Source organism: Microtus pennsylvanicus, chromosome 2 (assembly GCF_037038515.1).
Source record: "Microtus pennsylvanicus isolate mMicPen1 chromosome 2, mMicPen1.hap1, whole genome shotgun sequence".
Classification (NCBI taxonomy): Eukaryota; Metazoa; Chordata; class Mammalia; order Rodentia; family Cricetidae; genus Microtus; species Microtus pennsylvanicus.
Window position 1 is genome coordinate 10,248,413 of NC_134580.1, and position 26,418 is coordinate 10,274,830.

At 45.6% G+C, this 26,418-nt stretch overlaps 1 protein-coding gene across 9 annotated transcripts in view; it reads right to left on the minus strand.

Moving 5' to 3' along the window:
* Positions 1 to 4,072: 4,072 nt before the first annotated feature.
* LOC142843133 (lethal(3)malignant brain tumor-like protein 2) overlaps positions 4,073 to 26,418 on the minus strand; it is a 28,464-nt gene continuing 6,118 nt past the window's right edge. The window contains exons 4-5 of one of the 9 annotated variants that reach the window (XM_075960036.1): positions 22,876 to 22,958; positions 4,073 to 5,337 (exon numbers count right to left, since the gene is read on the minus strand). In XM_075960036.1, the coding sequence (XP_075816151.1) occupies positions 22,878 to 22,958 (81 nt within the window). In that variant the 3' untranslated portion in view covers positions 4,073 to 5,337; positions 22,876 to 22,877. The other 8 variants (XM_075960029.1, XM_075960037.1, XM_075960031.1 and 5 more) reach the window with 8 other exon arrangements.

Genomic DNA, 26,418 nt, shown 5'->3' on the forward strand with positions numbered 1-26,418 from the left:
TATATTATTTGTGTTTAATAAACAAAGCTTGCCTGAAGATTAGAGGGCAAAGCACCACACTAGTCAGCCATATAAGCCAGGCAGTGGTGGCCCACACCTTTAGTCCCAGGAGTCAGGAGACAGAAGCAGAAGGACCTGTGTGATGTCTTGACCACCCCGGGCTACCCAAGATTGAATTTGTCTAAAAGAGAAAGCTGGGTGATGGTGGTGCATGCCTTTAATCTCAGCACTCAGGAGGCAGAGGCAGGCGGATCTCTGTGAGTTCGAGACCAGCCTGGTCTACAGAGCTAGTTCCAGGACAGGCTCCAAAGCCACAGAGAAACCCTGTCTCAAAATACCAAACATAAATAAATAAATAAATAAATAAATAAATGAAAAAAAAATTAAAGAGAAAGAAAGAAAGAGATCACACACCCTTAATCGAAACACTAGGGAGGTACAGACAGAAGCAATATGGACGGGCAGAGATAGGAATATAAAGGGGAAGAGACAGGAATTCAGTGGAGCGTGGAGTCTGAGGTTGGTGGAGAGCATTGCAGGATCGCCCCTTTGTTCGCCTGACCCTTGGTAGAGGTAAGATATCTCTAGTGGCTTAGCCACTTGTTTTCCCTGATCATCAGTTTGAACCCCAATATCTGTGTCCGGATTTTTATGATTCATGCTACATAGTACACTAGGACTGTATCCCAGGACTTGTTCTCAAACCTGGGGTCGTCCTGCCTCTACCTCCTGAGTGCTGAGATACACGTATGCACTGTAACACTATAGGAACAAACAGCAGCTTTACGAGTGGTCAGATGCATGGAGAAAACAAATCAAGACCCAGGAAAATACACTTCCATGGGATGAGGCTGGTTTTAATGACATTAACCAGAGAAAGTATCATAAGCAGATGGATTTTGGAAATCATACTAAATGAGAGTAGGAAAAACAACAACAACAATGAAATAAATGAGCCCAAAATGTATACAATCGCTTGGGGAGCAATCCTGAGTTTATTTTTTTTAACATGTTGAGACCTCATCAGAGGATACAAACGGAAGAGTGCATTCATCTGACTTGAGATAGTTAAACAGGGGACATTGAGCAGCAGCAGTGATTGCAGGAACATCAGTTTATGAGGCTGGCGGAACTGTGCCGACATCAAGGATGGTTCACTCCCTAGATCAAAGCCTTAGTGAATATACACACGACACTGTGTGCAATGTAAGTCATGAGTTCGGAATATACATGAACACATAGGGACCAGCACACAACCTTTGTAATACACATAATCTGGCTCATGAGATCAGTGGGTGTGGGACATTCTGAACCCTGCCCCAGCACACATCCTGTCACAATTCCAGAAGGCTGGTTTGTTCGGTAGAAGGGACACCCTCCTAGCTCATCCAGCACCAGTCACCTAGCCCATCTACAGTCCAGCCAGCACCATGTGTCTCCACACATGAGCTCAGGAAAAACACAGAGGAGCCAAGCACAACCCAACTAGGAACAGCAAACACCAATCCAAACACTCCCTGAACACAAAGGTATCAGAAACACTTCACGAACAAACTCAGTCCAGGAAAGCAAGCCCTGTTACAAAAGAGAAGTTACATGTGGGGTGGAGAAATGGCTCGCGGTTGGGAGACTGGCTGTTCTCCTAGAGGACTTGAGTTAAATTCCTAGCACCCACATGGTAGCTCACAACTGTTTGTAACGCCAAGATGTGACATCCTCACATAGACATACATCTACACCAATACACATAAAACAAAAATAAAGAATTAAAAAAGAAATTACATGAAAAACCAGGACAACAAAAGTCCCCCCAAAATGGCCAGTCCCGTAGTAGTGGCAAACAGGAAGAGTGACATAAATTAGATTCAAGACACAGTTATTCCAAAGAATGATTTTTAATATGTTCAGATAAGTTCACCAATGGGTTTATCAGGGTTCAAATAATTTCCTCAATTAATTCAGAAAACAAAAAAATTAAATCAGTAAGAAAGGCAAGTTAAAAAATAGAACTTAATAGAGAGACCTATAAAAAACTATCTTAGAAGGTAAAGAATTAAACAATACTAGAAATCAAAAATACATAAGTCTAACCAAAAGCACATTGGATAGCCGCAAAATCAGAAGATGTTGTATGCAAAACTGGGCTACAAGACAAGGGAAATTTAATCATCAAATACAAGGCCTATGATAATTTAATTAATTCTTTTATTAGGAAAGAAACATGTGAATTCTTTGGGAAACCAGGAGAAATATGCAACTATGAATTATGGAAATAGAAGAATGAGAAGAATCCTTCCGGTGAAAATATGCAAAATACATTAAGTAAAAATCATAGAAGAAAATTTCCACACACAGGGGTGTAGTAAGGAGGCCACTTGTTTGTCCCAGCAGCCCAGAACGGAAATAATCACACAGAAACTGTATTAATTAAATAACTGTTTGGCCTATTAGCTCTAGCTTCTTATTGGCTAACTCTTATGTATTAATTTAACCCATTTCTATTAATTGGTGTATCTCCACGTGTCTGTGGCTTACTGGTTCAAGTTTTGGCATCTGTCTCTGGTGGGGCTACATGGCTTCTCTCAGACTCTGCCTTTTCCCCCCCAGAATTCAGTTTAGTTTTTTCTGCCTAACTATGTTCTGCCCTGCTATAGGCTCAAACCAACCTTATTAACCAATGGTATTCACAGCACACAGAGGGAAATCCCATATCACCTCACCTTTTTTTGTTTAAATAAAAAGGAAGGTTTAAACTTTAACACTGTAAAATTAAATAAAACAAAACAGGTATCAAGCAATAATTAGTTACAATATTTATATCTACTTTTTTTATCATAACTAAAGAATATTATAACTACAGCTATCAATTCTTCAACTCCATCAAAGAGTCCAGAAGCCTGGGGGAGCTGGCACGTCTGTCCCACATTCCCTTGCTGCATCTGTTGCATGTGATGCTGCATCCACTGCTTCTGTTGCTGCTGGGGTGGGTAGCCAATTCCTTGGGACTGCTGGAACTGGTTGTGGTTGGCCATTCCAGGGCCAATTCCAGGACCTGCTCCCTGCTGTTGCATCATCTGACATCTTAAGATGTCTCGGAACTATGAAGGCATGGTGTTGTGATTCGTATTCATTGGCTGAGCTTGAGGACTCATTCCTCCCATGGGTGGCTGGAGCTGCTGCTGGGGCTGCTGCTGGGGCAAGCCAGCTCTCTGGACACCTGCCTGCATAGGATCCATACTCTGCAGGGCTGGGTTGGAGTGAACACCTTGCTGACCAGGCATGGTAGGTGGCTGCAGTCATGGCTGTCCCTGAGGCATGCCAGGCTGTCCAGGGAGAGGTTGTGGATTAGAGTAGGCATACTTGGCAGCGCACTGCTTGATAAATGCAGCCAACAGTTGGGGGCTGGAATGAAGGATACTAAGCACTTGTTGCTGCTGTAAGGGAGAACTGGGAGACCTGAGAGTCTGCAAAAGGTTTGTAAGGCTTGTTGAGACACAGTGCCTGGTTTGAGAGGGCTCAACCTTCTTTGCCCAATCCTGGCTGTAGAGCCATGTTCAAGGGCTGACCATGCTTGACCACTGACATCATGGCAGGCCTCGGCAGGCCTGACTACAACTGCTATGGCTGAGAAATTCCTCCTTGGGCTCAAGGTGGATGATGTTGCATTCCCTTGGGACCCACTCCTGGCTGCAAATGCCCACCAGGACCTCTGGCCATAGAAGGTGGGTTTATACCTATAGGAGTCGTGCGCATCATCCGGGGCATCTGGTGCTGGACTGGTCTTTGGAAAATTTGCACATGAGCCATCTGGCCCTGTGTCTCTGCTGCCCTCGGAGCCTGCATTTCCATTACTACTGGCAGGTGGAGGCCCTGGAAGGGAGGAAGGAGCAGTCTGAGGTGGGGTTGGTTTGGTCACGTGACCTGCTGCCTTACCCTGAGACACATTTTGAGTCCAGGGCAAGTAGGGTGGTATCAGGGCCTTGAGTACCAGCCTCAGGACCCCCCTCAGTCTCAGAATAGGATTTCTATGGCAAGCGAAGATCTGAGGCCAAAAAAAATTAACTCAGGCAAGTTATTGATGCATGTTCTTTATTTCTTTGCACGAATAAGCAGTGAGAATCACAACCAGAATAAGGGGTGATCTCCATGAGGTTTCTACTTTTTACAGACATAGTTGGATATTTCCATGGGCAAGGAAAACCATAATATGCAAATCAAAATCACAAAAAGTGCAGGTAGAACCTGACAAAGCTGCACTCCAGAACAGGTGACACCACCCGGGAAAGAGCCTGCACCAAGGGGAAGTACCTGAAGTTCCAAACCATTAGGTAAAGTTACTAAATGTCCCTGAACCTGGACTTCACCCAGACCCCTCTGTCTGGTAAAGGCGGTGCCAGCTGCCTTTCTGCTCAGTGCCTGTCTTCCTATAGAAATTTCTATGTGGTTTGTTAGCTGGTAATAGTGTACGATTGACTCTATGTAAATTTGACCATTAGAACAAAGAGTGAACATTGTTGCTAAAGGCTTCCTGGTATGGGGGAACCAAAGGTCAGTCCTTTGCCTGTGTAGAAGTCACACTGCTGAGGTGTTTGGGAATGAATTCCAATTTGAAGAGGGCTTCAGCAGATATGACAGCGACTTTTCCAAAAGACAAATGTACCTGTAGATCTGCAAACGGGGTGCCCATAAGGTGTACACTGTGGGTATGCTTTATGAATCTGTCAGCTGTGTATTTCCTGTAGAGTCTTGTGGGCTCCAACAGGGTGGCATGATGTTGGGAGGACTGGACTGACGTTGAGATGTGGTTTAGGTCTAGGGTGTCTATGGAATGGCTGGCTGTTGGTCAGAAGCGCTGGTTGGAGTCTCAGGAGTTGGGGACGGCAGACCCAGCTGGTGTCCTGCCACACCAGTCCGTTGCATGCTGGCCATCCTCCTGCGGAGCATCTGAGCCTGCTGGAGCCGGTGCTGCAGCTGTCGCTGCCGTATTTTTTTCTTGATGTTAGAGCAGAATGGCACCGGACATCCGTTCTTCTGGCAGCGCTTGGCATGGTAGCAGCAGAGGGCAATAAGCTGTTTGCAGATGGGGCATTCACTATTGGTTTTCCGTTTAAAGCCTTTGGTGTGCAGCAGGACCCTCTTCATCTTCTGGCAGGAAGGCAGAGAACAGTAGGCACTGCGGCACTGGCACGCATGCACCAGATTCCGTATGCAGCATTGTGTGCTCAGAGGGCGAGGGGTTTCCCGCCGCGGTATGGGCACTTCTGCTTCCTGGTCGTTGCTCTCCTCACCCAAGCCAACGCCTAGTTCCTCCATTTTATGGTCACAGGCGTCATAAGCCTGGAGGGGAAAAACAAGATGAAGGGCAACTCTGCAAGACTGAAATAATTCAAAACCATATTATATATTTTACTTGGGCTAGAAACCGGCTGTCGTGCCATGGAAAAGACACAGCAAGGTTTTGGAAACTGACACACTTGGTGGCAACCTCTTGCCCTTTGCAGCTGTGTCCACTTCCGGGGGAACCAACAGGTTCTTTTAAGCCCTCCCTAATGAAGATGGTTGTGCCTAAACTGGCAGACAGGCACGTGAACTCCCAAGCGTGGAGTAAACGTCAACTTATATTTTTCTTTACTTTCCGCGTGGAAGCGACAGGCCGCACAATCCCTAAAGCACAGGACCTTGAAACAAGAAGACAAAAGAAGGGGTATCGCAGTTTCGAGCCCCGTTTCCTAGCTCCTGGATGGGGAGGCGTTTCCTTCCTACCTTCTTCCACGGACCTCACCCACAGCTAAACAGGAGCAAAAACGAACCGGGGTGGTCTCTGGTCGGGACTAAGATCCTTACCTCAGTTTACCAACCCTGCACCTCTCCGCCCCAAAGGGTCGCTAGAACGACGCGTCCGCCCAGTGAGGCCCTCGGGGTTCCCTTTCCCGGCGGGGCTGAGATCTTTCCCACTTACCTCAGGGCCCGGAGATATCCCCATGATGCCAAAATCAATTTCCTCGTAGTCACAGTTCGCATGAAGTCATATAGCCCTAGCCTCTCACTGAGAGTGTGCTCATTGGCTACCGCGCCTGAACTCGGACCAATCAAACCGTAGGAAATAGACTAAACAGGTTCCTTGTTTCCCCCGCGCCCCGCCTCCAATATGGAGGGGTTGGCTATCCCGGGTCCTTATGGGAGTTGTAGTTACTCTGCCGTGCACAAGAAGGGGCATGGCATTAGCGAAGTACAGAACTCCTGGAGGTGCTGCTCTCATCGTCCTCTGTATGCCAAATTTACTTTTTTATTACATTTTTTGTTTGTTTTAACTGACCTCAGACTCGCAGAGATTCGCCTGTCTCTGCCTCCCGAGTGCTGGGATTAAAGGTGTGAACCACCGCTGCCGTGCAAATAAAAGTTTAATATTATTTATATTTAAAGTACATTAGGTTATTGTTGTTGTTGTTGTTGTTGTTATTATTATTATTATAATATCTGTCTGCATGGATGCCTGTACTCCAGGATAGGCTACTAGATCTTATTATAGATGGTTGGGAGACGCGATGTGGTAGCTGGGAATTGAACTCACGACCTTTGGAGAAGGAAACAATGCTCCTAACTGCCATCTCCAGCCATGGATGCCAACGTTAAACCCTTCCTAGCACCTAGCATGGACACGTCCATGTGCCATACAAAATTGTCCCAGCACCGTCCCTGGTAGGAAGCAGAGGTGGTCTACTGGGATGCCGAGAAGAAATGCCCAGGCCCTCTTTAAAAGCAAACAGAAACTGGAATCCTCTTAATACCTACGAATGCTATAAATGCTCTGCTCCCTCACAATTCTCAAAGCCAGGCCTGGAGAGTGGGTTCAGCATTTAAAGGAGCGTGACACACGAACCCATCTACCTGTGAGCCCGCGTGACAAACGATCCCATCTACCTGTGAGCCCGCGTGACACACGAACCCATCTACCTGTGAGCCCGCGTGACACACGAACCCATCTACCTGTGAGCCCGCGTGACACACGAACCCATCTACCTGTGAGCCCGCGTGACACACGAACCCATCTACCTGTGAGCCCGCGTGACACACGAACCCATCTACCTGTGAGCCCGCGTGACACACGAACCCATCTACCTGTGAGCCCGCGTGACACACGATCCCATCTACCTGTGAGCCCGCGTGACACACGAACCCATCTACCTGTCAGCCCGCGTGACACACGAACCCATCTACCTGTGAGCCCGCGTGACACACGAACCCATCTACCTGTGAGCCCGCGACACAACGATGGAAGGAGAGAACCAACTCCTCGAAGTCGTGCTGACCTCCACGTGCAACCCGCACACACATCAAACAAACACACGCACGCTGAATAAATAAATGTAACAAAAAAAAGCTAAAGACTGGAGAAATCGTTCAGCGCTTAGTGGGTGTTTTTCAGGGTTCAATTACCAGCATGCACATGGCAACTCACACGTCAGTAACTCCAAGTGTACTGGTTCCTATTATCTCTTCTGACCTTGGAGGACGACAGGCAAACAGGGTGCACTCAATCGCACGTGCACGCATACACACACAAACACACATGCGTGCACGCACACACACACAGCAAAACACATATGCATAAAGAACAAATTCTACTGATATATGTTCTAGCCCTCTCAGGCTAGGGCAGATGACTCAGGGATGGCAGCTAAAGCAGGGGACCCGAGTTCCATCCCTGCACATGATGGAGTATGCCTATAACCCCAGCACCGGGTAAGCAGGGACAGGAGGATCCCTATGTCTTGCTGGCCAGACAGATTCCAGGATGAGGGCTGTCCAGACGTGGAGGAAGAGGAGGAGGAAATGTTCTGCTGGAGAGAGTAATTGGACAGGGCAGCGTCATTTAGAGGGTGATCTATGGAAGTTCCCACAATCTGTCATGTCAGCTCTTTCATGCTGAAATCCACAGAGAACTCACAACAAAATTGTTATGGATTGAGATGGGCTTGGGTTGTGGAACTAGGTTGAACCACTTTTTACCTCTCTCTGTCCCCGAAAATGTGAGTGGACACTGGCTAACTATAGAAACACGCTTAAGATTGCACTGATGCTCCTTGGAGAGGCAAGGACATGTCAGGAGGACATTGAGATGACAACGCCATAGAACTAACTGTACTTCCCTGCTCATGTCCAGGTCATTAGTGCTCTCATTACGTTGACACATGTTTCTATAAATCTGAGGTTACATAATCTCTACCTCCTTTTTTTTTGTTGTTTTTTGATTTTTTAAGACAGGGTTTCGCTGTAGTTTTAGAACCTGTCCTGGAACTCCCTCTTGTAGACCAGTCTGGCCTCAAACTCACAATGTAGTGGCTGGAGACATGAATATATGAGATAAAATATTTAAAAGTCACTTTGGACTTTTGCCAAGCCCTGATTGGACCGCTGCATGTGACATCACATGGATTCTATGTGAGGTAAGTTAGACATCAGCCAATAGAAGGGCACCACCTAAGATTGGGATTTGTCCCTGTTCTTCAGAGAAGCAGTTGGGTCTGCGGGGTGAGCAGTTGGATTCAGTTGTTTCTCCTAGATTTGGACTTTTCAAAACCTGGAGGATCTCAACGTAGTGAGACTATTTCCCAGGATTCATTCATTTGGTATCTATTTATTCATTTATTTACCTCAATGGTTTTCGCTTTGGTTTTACTTGAAGTTCTTTTTTTCTCATTTCACCCAATTTTCTCTTTATTAACGTCTTTTCTTTATCATTTTCCTCATGTTTTGTGTGATTTACATATTTAGTGTACATATTAACTGGTTTTGATTAGGAATTTGACCATGACTTCCTGTATCTGCCTGTATTGCATCTTGATCATATTTACCTGCTCTATTTCACTTACCCACCCTTTGAGTGTGACAAGAACTTCCAAATGGAGAAAGGTTGTTCCCCCTGCTTCTTCATAACCCCTAGGAAACAAAATGTGACCCTTGTGTTTGTAGAACTGGAATATTTGAGGTAACACTTTCTCTAGTCCCAAGTTTTCCCTCAAAAGGCATTTCATTCATTTGATGTCTGATTATTGGAATTACCTATAATGTTGTATGTATTCTATACCATGTGTCAGGTGTGTGTGAAGACATCTTGAACATAAAGTATGGTCTTCTTAATGTGGTATTAAACTTGGTGTGATAATGAGAGATAATTCTTAATTCTTAGAATTATCTCTCATTAAGTATTTTCTAATCTGTGTTATTCAATTACATTATGATACTGTGCTCTTTTAAAGTTTTATTTACTTGGTTTGAAAATAAGGGTAATGCATCTTTTATGAAAAAATGTGAAAATATTCCTTCCCTCATGATGATAGGCTACTGAAATATTTGGAGAACATTGCTATTTATGTTAAGATTATAGAATCCACCAGTGAATTGTCTTGGTCACTGAAAAGTCTTTCATAATGCTCAATTATTTCATAGTGTTTTGTCTAGCTTTATTTCCTAGACTTATTTTTTTTTGATTTATTATTTCACTCCTTTCTGGATGTATTTTCTTTTTCAGCAGGTCAGAGAGAAAATGGCCAGAGGTTATAGAAAGACAGTGTAGCTAGGGCATATCTTCCCTTGAGACAAAACGTTGTAATGATTGACACTCAGTGGGTATCTGAAGTTCTTTTCCAACCCAACAAAGTATGTCTCCATGAATTTCAAGGTTTCTATGAGAAAGGGAGTTGCTGCAATATCAGGAAACAGGCTTGGTTAATATGAGACCTAAGCTATATGTCAGAGAATGGGATCTGGAATTTAGGCTACTTGAAAAGCTCATTGATTTTATTCAGGGGTGGGTGAGAGCAATATGGTCAATGTGTGACTGTGACAGCAATGACTCTATCTTGACTCTGGGAGAGTAACGGGTGGGTTGGGGATGGATAGCAGCCATCTCTGCTAAGGGCATTTGTCCTTCGGGGCAAGAATGTAAACTGAAATATTTTTTTAAAAACAACTGTGTTTTTTTTTAACTGAGCTTTGATTGGTCTATTGCATGTGACATCACAAGGAGTTCTTGATATTAGCCAATAAAAGGCACTTCCTGTACTGGTTTTGTTTGTACTTCAGAGAATCGGTTGGTGGGAGAGCAGTTGGACTCCATTTGTTCTCATATACTTGGTCTTTTCCCCAACCTGTTGTAACTGGACATAGTGAGTTTGTCTCCCAATTTTCAGTTTAGGCTTTTGGTATTTGGCATTTAATTATATATTTACATTATTGGTTTGGATTTTAATTTTTTTCTATAAGTCCTTTTTCTTCATTTCAACATATTTTCCTTTTATCAACTTCTTTTCTTGGTCATTTTTGTCTACGTTCTTCTGTTTTTTTTATAAATTTAGTGATATACATTAACTCTATAGGATGAGGAATTTGATAATGATTTTGATATCTGTCTGTGCTCTATTTTAAACATGTTTATCTGCTATATTTCACTTCCCCACCCACTGAATTTGACAAGTACTTCCCATTATACAAAGGCTCTCTCCCTGCCTGCTCATGTTTTGTGGGAAACAAAATCTATGGGAAACTTTTGTTTGTAGAATTGACTTGTTTGTGGAATTGATATATTTCTAATAAGTTTCTCTAGTTCCAAGCTTTTTCCTCAACTAGGCATTTCATTCCATTGATGTCTGATTACAGAACTTAGTGTGCTATGCTCTTTGACAATTTGTACCTGTGGACTAACCCTTAGTGTTCCTGGTTAAAGACATCTTGATCATGAAGTACGGACTTATTAATATGGTGTTGAACTGATGTGAGCTATCTATTACTCTCATTCAGGATTTTCCAGACTGTCAGTCAAGGACATTGCCTGATACTAGAATATTTTTCAAATATCTTATATGGGTTGAGAATTAGAATAATCCTTCCATGTGAAAAGAGTTTGAAAATGTCCCTTCCTTGGTTTTCTGGACTATGGAACCACATGTGGCGCACTGCTGTTGTTGAGATTGTAGAAGGTGATTTCCAGTTTGTTTATTTATATACTGGGATTAGGTTTGTTGCTTTATATTTATGCTTTTCCCCTTTGCATTTTATTTATTCTTCCTTCCTACAGTACATTCTGACTGTATCATTTCTCTTCACTCCTCCCAGTTGTCCCCAACCCTCTTTCTCTGCCTGATTCACTGTTCCTCAGTTTCCCTTAAGAAAAGAACAGGCTCCCTAGGGATAGCAACTGAACATGGCACAACAAGAAACATTAAGATTATACTATTTTTTTTTTGCTTTTTTCCAGGGGTATTTTATTCTTATATTATCTCTTTCATCATTCACTATTACCCAATTTGATTTTTGAAAAGTCAGTCTTTTATTTCCCTCTGGTTTATTTTTTCTTGTGTAAAACACATTTTACTATTTATTAGAAATAATAATTATATACTACATACTGCATATTACATGATATAGACATAAATTATATTGCATGCTACATGTTATACAATATTTAATATATAATTATGGTACTGTAATTATATGATATATAGTATACAATATGTTAGGTGTTATATATGTGCTATATATTATAATACTCATAAACACTGTCTATAATAATATATGTTAATTATATTATAATATATAAGTGTACTAGTTTAAAGAATTTATTATACCTTATTATAATCACAATTATATAATAAGTATAATATATATTTCACTAATATATATAATTTATATATCTTACAAATGAGCAATTGAATGATTCAGATTCCACACATGCCTACCTGTACTTTGATTATATTTCCCTGCACTATTTTGGTTTCCCCATTACATCTTTATGACATACACTATGACTTTACAAAAGCTCAACCCCTACCTTCCTCATGACCCAGAAGAGATCGAAGAGACAAAGGAGATCCTAAATCTGTTTGTGGACCAGCCTTGTTTCAGGGAAAACTATACCTAGTGTTAGCTCTTTGCTTATAACACAACCGTTCACTATTCCCTGTGCTGAGTGTGGACCCCAGAGTTTCCGTCTATACTGTGGTGTTGATCAATTAGTTTGTTACAAATGTTACTTCAGCTCCTGGGTGAGGCCATTCTGACCCTTTAGTGTGTTGCTGAGATGGATGTGCAGTATCAAGGAATCTCATTAAAGAGTCCACATCTGGGCTGGAGAAAGGGCTCAGCGATTAAGAGCATTGCCTGCTCTTCCAAAGGTCCTGAGTTCAATTCCCAGCAACCACATGGTGGCTCACAACCATCTGTAATGAGGTCTGGTGTCCTATTCTGGCCTGCAGGGATACACACAGACAGAACATTGTACACATAATAAATAAATAAATCAATATTTTTAAAAAAAGAGTCCAGATCTGTGTTCATCAAGGAGAGGAGCCTCCACTTGCTCTGTTCATTGAGTTTATTTGATTGTACAATCAGGGTAACACTGGCATGGGGTGAGTTCCATGTCTTCCTTTGCTTTCTCTTTCTGGAAGTATATTCTATAACCGTGGTCTTCATTCTTCTGGAAAGTTCTGAATGATTCAGGGATTCCAAGAGATTGGTCTCTGCTGTGTTTGGAGCTGTTTTGCTGACACTCCAAACCTGTTCATTATGCCTGATGTGTTTACGAGCTTTCATTGTATCTTAATTCAATATTCACACGTCTAAAATTTCCTTACATATTTTCTAAATTCCAGGTGTATAAAACGGTAAAATCACTGAAAGGCCCTCTGGACTATAGTTCTATCAGTTACAACATCGATTTTTTTTTAATGTAATTTGTATCTGCTCTCTCCTGATCAGTTGTTGTGAGGGGTTTGCATTGTGGCACAGTTTTGAAAACAACCAGCTCATTCCTTCAGCAATCTCAGGATTTTCCTGTGCCCACTTCACTGATTCCAACTCGGAACTTTCCGTTGATTCTTCATCTACTGCTTTGGGTTTGAGCTCCTCGTATGTTTATATCATTGAATAGCATCGTTAGGTGGCTTAGAATATCTAGATTTCACAAGAGAGAACTGAAAGTTATAAACATCCATCCTAAAACTGAATGGATTATTTTGTTTGTATGTTTATTTGTTTGTTTTTAGCATTGTGTGACTTTGAAATTTCCCACAAGAAAAAGTGGTTGAAATTGGTCAAAACACCATGGCCAGCAACATGGAAGAGGACACTCTTGAAGAGGATTTCAAGATCTTACTATCCCTAGGTTGTGGTGCGTTCGGGGAGGTGAAGCTGGCCTGCCACCTGCCCACTCAAACACGAGTGGCTGTCAAGGTCCTCGAGAAAAACACCAACAGTGTGGCTGACATCAGCACTGAAGTGAACATCCTTCAGTCTGTAGAACACAGGAACATTGTTCGATTTTTCCACATGATCGACACACTGACAACCACTTACCTGATCATGGAGTATGTGGCAGGAGAAGATCTGGAGAGCTGCCTCAGGGCGCTGGGCTGTCTAAAGGAGGAGGAGGCTAGAGCGATTTTCCGGCAGGTTGTGTCAGCAGTGCACTTCCTCCACCAGAGACGCATCGCACATCGAGACATTAAATTAGAAAACATCCTAGTCGATGCAGCAGGAAATGCAAAGCTTTGTGACTTTGGCATGGCAATTGAAGTCACAGAGGGGCAGATGTTGGAGGAGATCTGTGGCTCCTTGCTCTATTGGGCCCCAGAGATCTTGGCAAGGAAACCGTACGATGGACTGGCAGGTGACATGTGGAGCCTGGGCATCGTCCTATACACCCTGGTCACAGGGCATTTTCCATACGAAGAAACCACCATGGAAGCTATGCACAGGCTCATCACCACCACCATGTGTCCCATTCCTTACCATTTATCAAAACCCTGCCATATTATAATTGCGAGATTACTCATGGTCCCCACCTTGTGTAGAATAACAATATGCCAGCTTGTGGAACGACCATGGCTGGGCCCCATTCAAGAGCATGTACCACCTGCCACTAAGGAACTCCTTCCCAGGGTCGTGGAGACTATGTGTACTATCGGCTATACCTGTGAAGAGATTGTTTCTTCCCTAAAGCACAGGGAGCCAAATAATGTAATAGCCACCATGAATATCATCAAATACCAACTGAGCTGTGGAGATAGCCATATGCTGAATAAGACCTGGTTAAATGTGACCCATGCAGCTCCCCTTAGCCTCCCAGCCGCCTTGAAGAGGAGAGCTACTGAACCAGGTCGAGATAGCCATATGCTGAATAAGACCTGGTTAAATGTGACCCATGCAGCTCCCCTTAGCCTCCCAGCCACCTTGATGAGGAGAGCTACTGAACCAGGTGGAGATAGCCATATGCTGAATAAGACCTGGTTAAATGTGACCCATGCAGCTCGCCTTAGCCTCCCAGCCGCCTTGAAGAGGAGAGCTACTGAACCAGGTGTAGATAGCCATATGCTGAATAAGACCTGGTTAAATGTGACCCATGCAGCTCCCCTTAGCCTCCCAGCCGCCTTGAAGAGGAGAGCTACTGAACCAGGTGGAGATAGCCATATGCTGAATAAGACCTGGTTAAATGTGACCCATGCAGCTCCCCTTAGCCTCCCAGCCGCCTTGATGAGGAGAGCTACTGAACCAGGTGTAGATAGCCATATGCTGAATAAGACCTGGTTAAATGTGACCCATGCAGCTCCCCTTAGCCTCCCAGCCGCCTTGAAGAGGAGAGCTACTGAACCAGGTGGAGATAGCCATATGCTGAATAAGACCTGGTTAAATGTGACCCATGCAGCTCCCCTTAGCCTCCCAGCCGCCTTGAAGAGGAGAGCTAGTGAACCAGCTCTTTCTGCTGGGGAGAGGCAGTTGCACAAAGAGGGTTTGGGAGAAAGTGTCAGGAGGTGTAGAAGCTGTACCATGCTCAAGGGATCCTGCAGCCTGGAGGTGATGCCGTGTTCAGGTAATGCAGACCCAGAAAAAGATGCCTTTATGGCTGATGTCATCAACTCTACTCCAGAGAACACTGCAGTCAACAGGAATTCAGCTGACAGTCAGCCTGGCAATCTCTGCTACCCAGAATCAACTCTGGATGGAACATTCACTGGGTTTGTGAACATGGGCTTCACAGAGGAACCATCCTCGGGGCAAGGCATCCCCAGTGACCAGTCCCAGGCGGCACCCACAACATCTGGATCCAGGCCATTCCGGGGCTGGAAACTGGTGAGGAAGAGAATTTCCCAGGCACTGAGAGCACTGTGCTGCTGCTGCTGCCTGACCACACCACGGTGAGTCCTGGATCCTTGTGTCAGGGGCTTCACAGAAAAGAGAGGACAGTGGAGACCTACGTGGAGTGCAGGTGGTTTGGTCACCCAGAAGGATTCCTCCCTTGTATTTTCACAGTGTTGTTTCAATATCATTTATAAATGACAAGTTGAACCCACATAGAAGGCACAGAGATTAAGATGTCTTCCTGTTCATGTAAATACCCACAATGCTGAGCCTGAAGCAGATAGCACAGCATGTGGACCACAGGGTGGGAAGGAAGGGAGGGGATTTTGGGTAAAGAGGACAAAGCTTCAGAATGGAGGAATTGGAAGGGGAACTATGGCACCCAACATTTCTCTGTCACAGTTACTAACAGGGGTGCTTTCTTGTCTCTTACTGCTTTGCAGTGTGGAAATTGAAATGGTCTAATAGAATTCCAGCCCTGGTGAGGAGTGACTGCTAATGAAGGAAGTCAGGACAGATCTCCAGAGTGCCAGTCCCTCCAACCCAGGGCCACAGACTCCTGCATCCATCCTCCAGCTACTGGGAATCAACTGTGATTTTGCTTCTCCTTCAGCTTCTTCCAGCTCCAGCAATGCTGCTGTACAAAGAGCTGGTCATAGGCACAGCTTCCCGAGGACCCTCTACCTCCCTAGCTTTGGTTGTGCTTGTGAGGCCACTCACATTGCATGTAAAACAGCTGACTCTATAACCAGGCATGCCTTTATACCAATCTGGGCTGCTCTCATCTCGATAACTCTAACCTCTCCACCTTAATCTGTGACTGTGTTCTGGAAAGAACAGCGAGACCTGTGTGAGTCTGGGGAGGAGGGAGATGGGTGAAAGGAGATAAAGGGGACGAACTGGGAGACAGGATGGAGACAGGAAAAGGGGAAATGAGAGGTGGTGTAGAGTAAGGAATACAGTCTGTACTGAGGAACTTCTATCAACAAATGACATGAAAGAGATGGGTGTGCTGACCTGTGACAGGGGCCCTGGACAAGCTAGAGCAGGGAGAAACCTCCCCTGAAGAGCATCTAGGGAACAGCCAGCAATGAGCATCAGAGGGCCTTCTGTAATTCCACCATTGTCAAGGCACACAAGTAGGATGCTGCCTTGGAAATTTCAGTCTGATCTTTTCTACTGAGCTAGGGTGTGGCAGGAGAAAAGGGAGGCCTATTGGTCAGTGGATTTCCATCTTCCTCAGTGCTGAGAATCTCTTCTGTCAAAGTCACTAGAGAGGGACTTTGATTATTCCCTTGGGTTTTTTTTTTTTTTTTGAGAGGGAGTGCGATGACCTGTTTGAAACACTGTCTTGTAGTGTAACTGAAGGATCAGGTCAGATGCTGTGTCCTGGGATGATATGTCATGGCTACAGGTTCTGGTGTCCATCTTCCCGCTATAGAGTCTCAGTTCCACCTCCCTGCTGCCCTGCACTGTTGTTGGGCATCTCTGCGTAGTCACATGCAGCATCAACACTGAAGGCCTCCCTCCCTTGTCTCATGGATCCTGTCGGACCAGGCTTCTCCAGCATCTAATAGCCGGCCTCTGTCGATAGGACAGGCTTGCACACAGGATTCAGGCTTCAGTCCTTTGTGATCTCTCCATCACCCTCAAACTGCTTTCTGACTGTCTTTAGGAAGAACTGCAGGAAGCACAAAAACAGTGGGGGAAGAGGAGATAATGGGGGAGGACCAGGGGAAAGGGAAGTGGAGAGGATAAAGAGGAAGTGAGAGGACCTGCAGAGAGAGGGCTAGTGTCTGTCCTGAGGCGCTAACCTGGAAATAAATCAGGAGAAAAGAAGGTTTTGCTGGGTAGGGGTCTTGAAGAAGTAAGACCAGGAACAAATGTCTCCTGCAGCACAGAGTAGGAACTCTGGTTTCTTGCCTCCTTGAGGAGGAAAGTCTCTGCTCTGAAGGTTTTGGCATGTGTCAAGGTAGAAAAGTGTAAGGCGGTCTTGGAAAGGCCTTCTTGACTGGGGCTACTGATGAAGGTAGGACAGAACGGTGCTCCATCATAATTGGAGTCCTCCCCTGGTCTTGTCTGACATGGCCTATGGCAGGTCTGATGACTTCTGTGTCTTTGTCCTCACAGGCTCCTTCATCCAGGGTTTCCATGTTGCCTCCCATTGCCTGATCCAGGAATCTGGCATCATTTTCCCTTCTCATGGAGGGATTTATAACCTACATTAGACCTCACATTACCATTGTTCTGCTCCATCGTGGGAATGTAAGTACGTCATGCCAGGTCTGACGTGAGTTCTGTCTTCACAAGGCCAGCAGCCAGGGGACGTCTCTATGACCAATGCCCGCCATAGGGGCATGTGCACAAGGAGATCTTGGTCATCATAGAGCCCCTGATGACAGCCGATGGTGCAGTGTGAACACTGGTGAGTGTGGGGTCCCAACTGTTTTCCAGGACACCTTCCAGGTAGAGAGCAGCTCGCTGAGCTGCCAAGGGGAACTGAACTCAATGGGTAATCCAGGGCCATATCTATGCACATCATCCCCTGAAGGTAAGATTGATTGCAGTAAGTATCTGTTTGTGGTAGAAGATGAGTTTCTGAAGCCTGGTCCTGATGTCATGAAGAAAAGGATCCCATGAGGTGGCCTCTGCCAGCACCCCTAACACAGAGGGAAACTTACCATTGACTCGCTTGACTGAAGAGCAATGGGAGGCGGAGAGACTGTGGAGGTGTGGCAAGGGAGGAACCATCTCTCTGTGGTACTTGGCATCCGGCTTCCATCCTGACCATCTGACCTTTTAGCTAACACTGGTGCATAGTGAAGACTTGGCCTGATCTTTAGCCCAGCAGGACAGCAGCCAGCTTGTGATGTCACGTACGTTCTAGAACCCTGACCATCTGGTGAGTCTCACATACAGGTAACAAGAAGCAGAGGCTTAGGAGGTAAGAGCAACTTTAATTAATGGGCATCAGCTGGGATCAGGTCTTGTTTCTGTTGCTTATCAGTGAAGCCAGGGCTGTGAAATGGTTGAGGGTTCTGTTGAATTCTGGAAATGAGATAGGGAAATTTCCTGAATCCATATTTTGTATTTTATGTTTTGAGACTGGATCTCACAATATAGTCCTGGATGTCCTGAGACTCTCTATGAAGAGCACACAGATCTCAAACTCGTAGAGATCGACCATGTACCCTGCCTCCTGAGGGCTGTGCTGCAGATGCACACTGCCATGCCTGGCTTCAACAGCTGTATGGTGTCCATGGTAAGTTCCTCCAAACAGCCGTATGGTGTCCATGGTAAGTTCCTCCAAACAGCTGTATGGCGTCAATGGTAAGTTCCTCCAAACAGCTGTATGGTGTCAATGGTAAGTTCCTCCAAACAGCTGTATGGCGTCTATGGTAAGTTCCTCCAAACAGCTGTATGGTGTCAATGGTAAGTTCCTCCAAACAGCTGTATGGCGTCAATGGTAAGTTCCTCCAAACAGCTGTATGGTGTCAATGGTAAGTTCCTCCAAACAGCTGTATGGCGTCAATGGTAAGTTCCTCCAAACAGCTGTATGGTGTCAATGGTAAGTTCCTCCAAACAGCTGTATGGCGTCTATGGTAAGTTCCTCCAAACAGCTGTATGGTGTCAATGGTAAGTTCCTCCAAACAGCTGTATGGCGTCAGTGGTAAGTTCCTCCAAACAGCTGTATGGTGTCAATGGTAAGTTCCTCCAAACAGCTGTATGGCGTCTATGGTAAGTTCCTCCAAACAGCTGTATGGTGTCAATGGTAAGTTCCTCCAAACAGCTGTATGGCGTCAATGGTAAGTTCCTCCAAACAGCTGTATGGTGTCAATGGTAAGTTCCTCCAAACAGCTGTATGGCGTCAATGGTAAGTTCCTTGAAACAGCTGATGCAGAATCGTACCAGTTCTGTGCTTTTTTCGTCTTGACAGGGTCAGGACTGAACTGAAGGTTTTTTCATCCACGATGGACTAGGAACAGGGGGCAAAGATCTAACATAACCTTCGGAATAGAAGTCTATGTCCAGCATGAACAGACACCTGGAGGTAAGAAGTGCCATCAGGAGTTCTTCTGTGGACACAAGGCAGTGGGCTGGGGACATGTGCCATTGCTGATACATCCTTGGGAACAAGGCATAGAGTATTAAGTCTATGCATCAACCGTGTTTTTACAGAATCTCCACCTGAATCTTGGCACAAGTCATATGACTTCAAACTGACCAATCAGCAGGGTCCAGATTGGTTTCCTGGTGTGATTGAGTTCTCTCTATTTGGGCTCTGAGAACAAGTCTCAAGGTTTGTCACTGTGACACTGGGCTCCTGTCTTGGGATTTTGAAGTCAGAGATTTAACTCTATGGACACCAGTGCTAGAGGCAGTGCAAGAAGCCACAAATCCTAGAAAGAAGCTTCCAGTCCTCCTCATCCAACACAGATAGAGTCCACTTGGCTGCTGGCTTTCACGGCTGGACTTGGTCATGGATGCCCCAAGATTTCTTTACTGGGTTTGGGTTGGTTTTTCGACCATTGAACCTTCTTCTTTCTTGCTGTCTAGTGGGGATCTCAGAGCTGCCGGAGCCCTGATACTGAACAACTAGGACTCTGCAGCACACGCGGGACTCTGTGAGGGCAGAGGTGATCATTCCCCCCCCTCATTGTGTGCAATCCCTGGGGGACCACTGTCCAATTCTGTGTCCTCAGTGTTCTGTCATGCATGTTCCATCTCCTACAGACCTCCAGATTTTCCATATGACAGAAGAGAGATCTCTTTTGCTTTGGGGACTTGCTTGTCTCACATAATGGAACCTTATTAAGAAACATGCATTCTCAAAAGGTCAAAATTGGACTTTTGCTGCTGAGCATGTGCCCTTTCCCCATATCTTCAGATAGTTATGTCATCAATTTTTTCACCAGTTTTTCATATTTGAAACAGTCATGTGTCTTTTGCAATTGTCCCATTAACTTGTTTCCCTGTATGGGTGTAAATTTCCAAATCTGACATCAGAATCTCCAGTCCCACAGCTCTCCCTGCTTCTAAGTAAAGTGACATGGTCGAGCTGGAGATGGAACCAGAGGGTGAGAGACAGAGGCTGCAGAGGCAGCAGGAAAGAGTTTGCAGAGGGAGAAATGTGGACGGGATGGAAGAGACAGAGGGGAGGAGCCATGGGGAGAGGGAAGCTCAGTGGGTAAGGAGAGTGGAGACTGAGAGCTGCATGTTTCAGTTCCCTTAGAGCCCCTCTCACGGGTCCTTCCTGTTTAAAGTGATGAGCTCTGGACATCAGGAGACACCGGAAGGAGACTGCAAGCGTGGCCTGAGACTCAGAAGTAGGAGCATTGGAGGAATTCCAGATGGCAGGGTGCCCACGTACCCAGTATAAAGGGTCTCTGTCCAACAGAGGAGGAGGTAAGCCATCTGCCACAGGTTTCTCCCCAGGACACCATAATTTTCAAGGGAAAATGTCCAGGGCTGGCCCATCACAGCATCCTTGACAGAGGGAAACTTGAGCCAATACCATGTCCAAGCTGCCCATGAATGTGCAGACCCTGTGGACTAGTCTGCAAGGGAATATCTCAGCAGAACTCATTAATTTGTGTGCTTCTTCAGGTTTCTGGTTCTAGTGAAATGTTTCCCCACATGAACACAAGGGAGCTCCTTCCCCTCCTCCATCTGCCTCTGCTCCCTGCGTTTTTGTTGGCTGGATTTTTATCCTTGTGTCCTGGCCATCAGAAAAGACACAGTCACACTGTGTGCAGCTCTGGTTACTGTGTTTCTGAAGAAGCCTTACTGTAGGGAGTTTTATGAGAACTGTATTTTTCCCCTGACAGGAAGTGACAGCCAACTGGAGGAAAATGGGCATCACTTTGGAATGCCGGGACTTTGCTCCACTTTGGAAGTGAGTTGGGCTTACCTAGACTAGGACACAGAGGCCAGCACTCTCACAACTACTTTATACCCAGGTCCCACTGGTCACAGGGGTCAGGCCTAGGCAGTCTTGTTGATTGTAGAGCTAGGACTTTCAGCTCAGCTGTCAGCTTGGTTGTCCTGCTGGGCTAATTGTCTAAAGTGTTGTCAGGTGCACCTGACAGCAGATCGCTCTTCCGTGCAAAGAAGGAAGGCCACTCTGAAGGGGTTGAAGGCCAAGGCTCATCTGTGGGCAGCACATGGCTGAAGGCATCACAAGACCACTATAGACCAGCCTATGGTAGTTGAGATGTGTTTGGTTTCTGGTCTAAAGTTGACTCTACTTAATGCATTAGGAAGCTTAAAGCTGGCCAGAAATGCTTCCCTCAATCCCAAGGGAAAGTGGTCATTGAGGTTGTGTTACAGAGGACAAGAAAGAGAATGAGAAACAACACGCAAGCCATGGCTTCAGAGGGATGTTGAGAAAACTTGGTGTAGGTAGCACATCTCTCTCCTCTGATCTTAAATCACTGGGGAGGTACAGTTTGAAACAAAGAAGATGAACATCTCACACAAGGGGATTATAATAACCACAGCACACGATATAGATGGCATTCACTCCACAGTGACTTAGTCTATGTTGAGTTCCACCGCCGGGAGCAGGATGGTTCACACATCGAGCAGGAAAACCAGCCCAGAGAAGTTGACCTGCTTCCTCCTTGGCAGTTGGCTGATCTGTTGATCAGTGAGTGACCACTAAGGCAAGTCAGTCCTGATGTACTTTACTGTCACCAGTGCCTGGGCAGAGACACTTGAGGACTGTGACCAGGTCATGGAATCTTAGAAGAGACAGCCCAAGTGGACCAGGGGCCCCAAGCCCATGTGATGGTCTCTAACAATGTGAATCTCAGAATTCAGACATGATATCCAAGAGGCCCAGTGGGTGTAATGTGTACTTTTTATATCGCTGGCCACTAGAGGGACCCATTGTGGTCTTTAGACTGTTACCTGAGCTCAGTCAGCTTATGATCAGGCTCACACATTTAACATCCCCCTTCCTCACTGTCTCCCTGATGGAGGCAACAGGAAGAGGTGCAGTCAATACCTGCTATTTGTACCCAGATCTCTGCACACACAATCCCAACGTTGCTCAGTACTGTTTCGCTTGCAGTGGGGAAAACTTGCTCTTTGGACAGTGCATGACTGGTTGGATCCCTGTTTTAATTCCTTGGCCCCAGATACGGTGACCATTGTGGTAGCAGCCTGGGTCTCTTGCAGTCTCAGAGGTCAACCCCAGACCTCTCATTGACCGCCCTTCTCTCCTCAGATCTCCAGGATCTGTTGGACATGCTCTGGGACAAAGCTCATTGTCACCGTATGTGCATCCTGTGTCATCTAGGCAAGTGTTGAATGAGATGGGGTGCAAGAAGCACAGTGCCCAGATATAGACATGTTGCTGGGAACCTGCTTTTCCTCCCTGACCCTAGAACCCTTTCACAGGACAGGAGCAGGGAAGTCAGGACAAAGCAATCCCTGCAATCACAGCTTCCTGAGGAGACCATAGTGAATTCTCCTTTAGGAAGGTCACATAAGAAAATCAACATTGACCCTGCCTCATTAGGCCCCAAATCCCACCAAAAAGAAAGCTGCCCTTCTCCAAAGTCCACAGGATAAGGACTGGTGAATGAATCTTTCTGCCAGCCTCATCCTTAGTTAAAATAAGGCTTCTCTTATAGGTGCTGGGCCACAAACTGAATCATGGACCCTGAAATTCCTCACCTGAGGATGAGCACACTCAGCATTAGTGACCTTGAATGTGGAGTCTGTCCTCACCTCTACGTCTCCTGGAAGATTGGCATGCCATTGCCTGAGCTCTTGAGGATCTCAGAGGCTCCACTGGACGTCATGAGGACACTCTGTGGAGGACAAAGAAATGGTTGCTCTTCCAACTTCCAACTACAGACAACCACCTGAATTACTGACAGGATTTGGAGAATCTACCAAAAGGGCCTCTTGGGAAAGCCTCCCAGTGGTTAGATACTGTTGTATCCCTGCCCAACTTAGACCCCTCTGTATTTTGACACTGCAAAACATGACCTGTGCCTCTTTGTCCTCTCAGATAACCCAGAAACCCTGTGTGAGCAGGCTAAGAAAGGATCTCAGAAGGGCCTTGAGTAATGAATGTGTTTCTCTTTCTGATTGGATCTCCCAAGAAGGGAGCTCTGCCAGCTGTCAGACCCTGCTGAACAACCCCTGCCTCCCCCACACACAACCTCAGATACATTCCTAAATATTGGTTCATGAAGAAGGTCCACTCAACCACATACTAGCTGCTAGGTATCAGGCCCTACTGAGCAATCGAGTCCCTACACCTTGTATGTCTACCAAGGCATGGACCTTGAATGACACTCATTTAACCCCACTAAGTGGCTAGTTACCGGGCCATGGCCAATGATCTGCCAGTCTACCCTAAACATACTGCTATTATTTGGTACCCACAGGAAACTATTCTACCACACAAGTGACGTTCTCCAGTGTTAATTACCAGACCCTGTGATACCTCATGACATCAACTCATATAAATTTTAGGATATCAAACCTTGGTATCCAAACACTCAGGCCATGATAACTCCTAGAATGGTAGCTGAAGGCCCTTGAAACACACACATTCCCCTAGGCAGTCTCACATATATTTCTAGGTATACATCCCTAGTGGTACCCGTGGGTATCAGACCAACCACTGCCAATCCAGTATATTAACAGGCCTGGATGGACACTAATTCTACCCATTAGGTATGGGATGCTGCAGGACACCCCCTTTTACTGATCCTCATGGCAACACATTCTTATTCTTTATGTCTCTTGGACACCCTACCACCACAATGTCAAAGACATAGGGCAAGGTTTCAGATCCTGCTAGGTAAACCCTACCTGACAGCCACATTCTTCTTATACACTGGATATCAGGTCTCCCTACGAATCCCCCACCTTCAGTTAACCCCATCCAATGGGTATTACGTGTTAGCTCCTGCCAGGGACTCCCTTAAGAATAGTCAAATACCCTACATATAAACAGATACACATAGGACTAGGGATCACGTTCTTTGATTCCCTCCGTTAACATCAAAGTCCCTGGATGTACAGTTAGTGCCAGTGTCTGCTAGGTCTACCTCCTAATAGAGTCTCAGGTACATGACTATGTGTCAGGTCCTTCTCTGAAATACCTCCGCTAGAGGAAAACTTCAAAAACACATGCATGGCAAGGTGTCCTGTCATGCTAAGAGTCTCCTCCCCTATAACCAGTTACACCCATATACATAAGGATGGTGTAAGCTTGCAGGCACCTACCTTACATGTTAACCCTACTCTCTCTCTGTCTCTTTCTCTCTCTGTCTCTCTCTCTCTCTGGCACACACACACGCACACACACACACACACACACACACACACACACACACAAATAGAGATATTTAGAGAGGAGGAGAGAGGAGAGGCGAGAGAAAAGTAAGGGGAGGAGAGTAAGAGAGACAGAGATAGGAACAAAACTAGGGCTCATGTCCTACATGGTATCCCCACACTTACCTCAAAAGCCCCACCCACATACATGCATAGGTTTCTGGTCCTGAGAGTAATGCTGGCGTCTACAGTCAATGACAGAACACAGGGTGGGTGTCATGTCATGTCAGCTGTTCCTTCTGTCACAGCCTTTGCTCTGCCTGCACATGGTTTTAGAGCATGCTAGATGTGCACTAACTTAAAACCAAAATTCAGAGAGACAGACACACAAACAGACATACACGCACACATGTGTGCTTGGCTATGTTGTCCCTCCTGTTCTCTCAGGAACAGATGAAGCCTCACCAATCCACTCATGGCTATAACTCAAGTCCTTCTAGTCCCTCCAGCCAAATCCACACACTCAGCTTTTCATGTAGGCTTTCCACATATCCACTCCTCCACAGCCAAATCCCCATACACACACACACACACACACACACACACACACACACACACACACCCATGCACACACCATTATGTCTAAGAGTCATTGCTTGAAAACTCTCCCTTGGAGTGGCACACCTTTGTATGCTCCCTACAGTCAATGGCTTCCGTACATGCCTAGGTCTTGTGTCCACCTCATTTATTCCTCCTGTAAAGCAAATCTCCAAACATGCATGTAACGCTAGGAGTCACATCATGCTAGGTGTCTCTGCCCCTACATCCACTGTCACAGATACACATAGGTTGTGATGGCTGTTCCTGGCCTTGTATTCAAAACCAACTCTCTCTACCTTCTTTCATTCTTTTCTTTTCCTCCCCCACTCTCTCTCTCTCACGCTAGGACCCTGGTATCTTTGTTAATTCTGTACCATATACCCAAAAGCAGACACTTCTTACACATAAAGCCCTGCTAGGTGACACACACCCTCTAGCCAAACCATCTCATACATAAACAACCAAATGTCTGGTTCTTCTAGACATTGCCTCCCCACGGCAAAGGCCCTAATGCACACACAGGGCTATGTTTCAACTCCTGCTGATTACGATCTTCCCTACAGCCAAAGCTACACATGGAAGGATAGATGTCGCTTCCTGTTGGCCTCCCTTCCTTCCCCGCTGCTCTTTGTTCCTCCACGTTTTATTCTCACCTTAGAAGTTTGGGAGACAGAAAACCAGACGGTGAAATTTCCTGCCATAAGTCTCTCAACATCTAGGACCTGTCTCTTGAGATTTCCCACAGACATCCATTTACACAGAAAGATGTCTTTAAAACACAGAGGGTTAATTGCTGAGCATCTGATACTGGCTTGGGGTTTTGCAGCTGCTGGCAGGTTACAGGACCCATTTCTTAGTGCTGACTAATATGGGAGATCTAGGCCCACTGTGGGTGTCTCCACCCCTGTAAGCTGTCTTGAATTGTGTAAGAAAGCAGATAGACAGCCATGAAGAATGAACCACTAAACATCTGTCTCCTGCTCTTGAGTGAGTTCCTACCCTCACTTCCCTGATGATGGACTTTGAGCAGGACATGAGCGCCAAATAAAACTTTCTCCACCAGTGGGTTGTGCTATGATTTCTATCAGAAATAGATAGTTACTATAGCGGTATATTATTTGTGTTTAATAAACAAAGCTTGCCTGAAGATTAGAGGGCAAAGCACCACACTAGTCAGCCATATAAGCCAGGCAGTGGTGGCCCACACCTTTAGTCCCAGGAGTCAGGAGACAGAAGCAGAAGGACCTGTGTGATGTCAAGACCACCCCGGGCTACACAAGATTGAATTTGTCTAAAAGAGAAAGCCGGGTGATGGTGGTGCATGCCTTTAATCCCAGCACTCGGGAGGCAGAGGCAGGTGGATCTCTGTGAGTTCGAGAC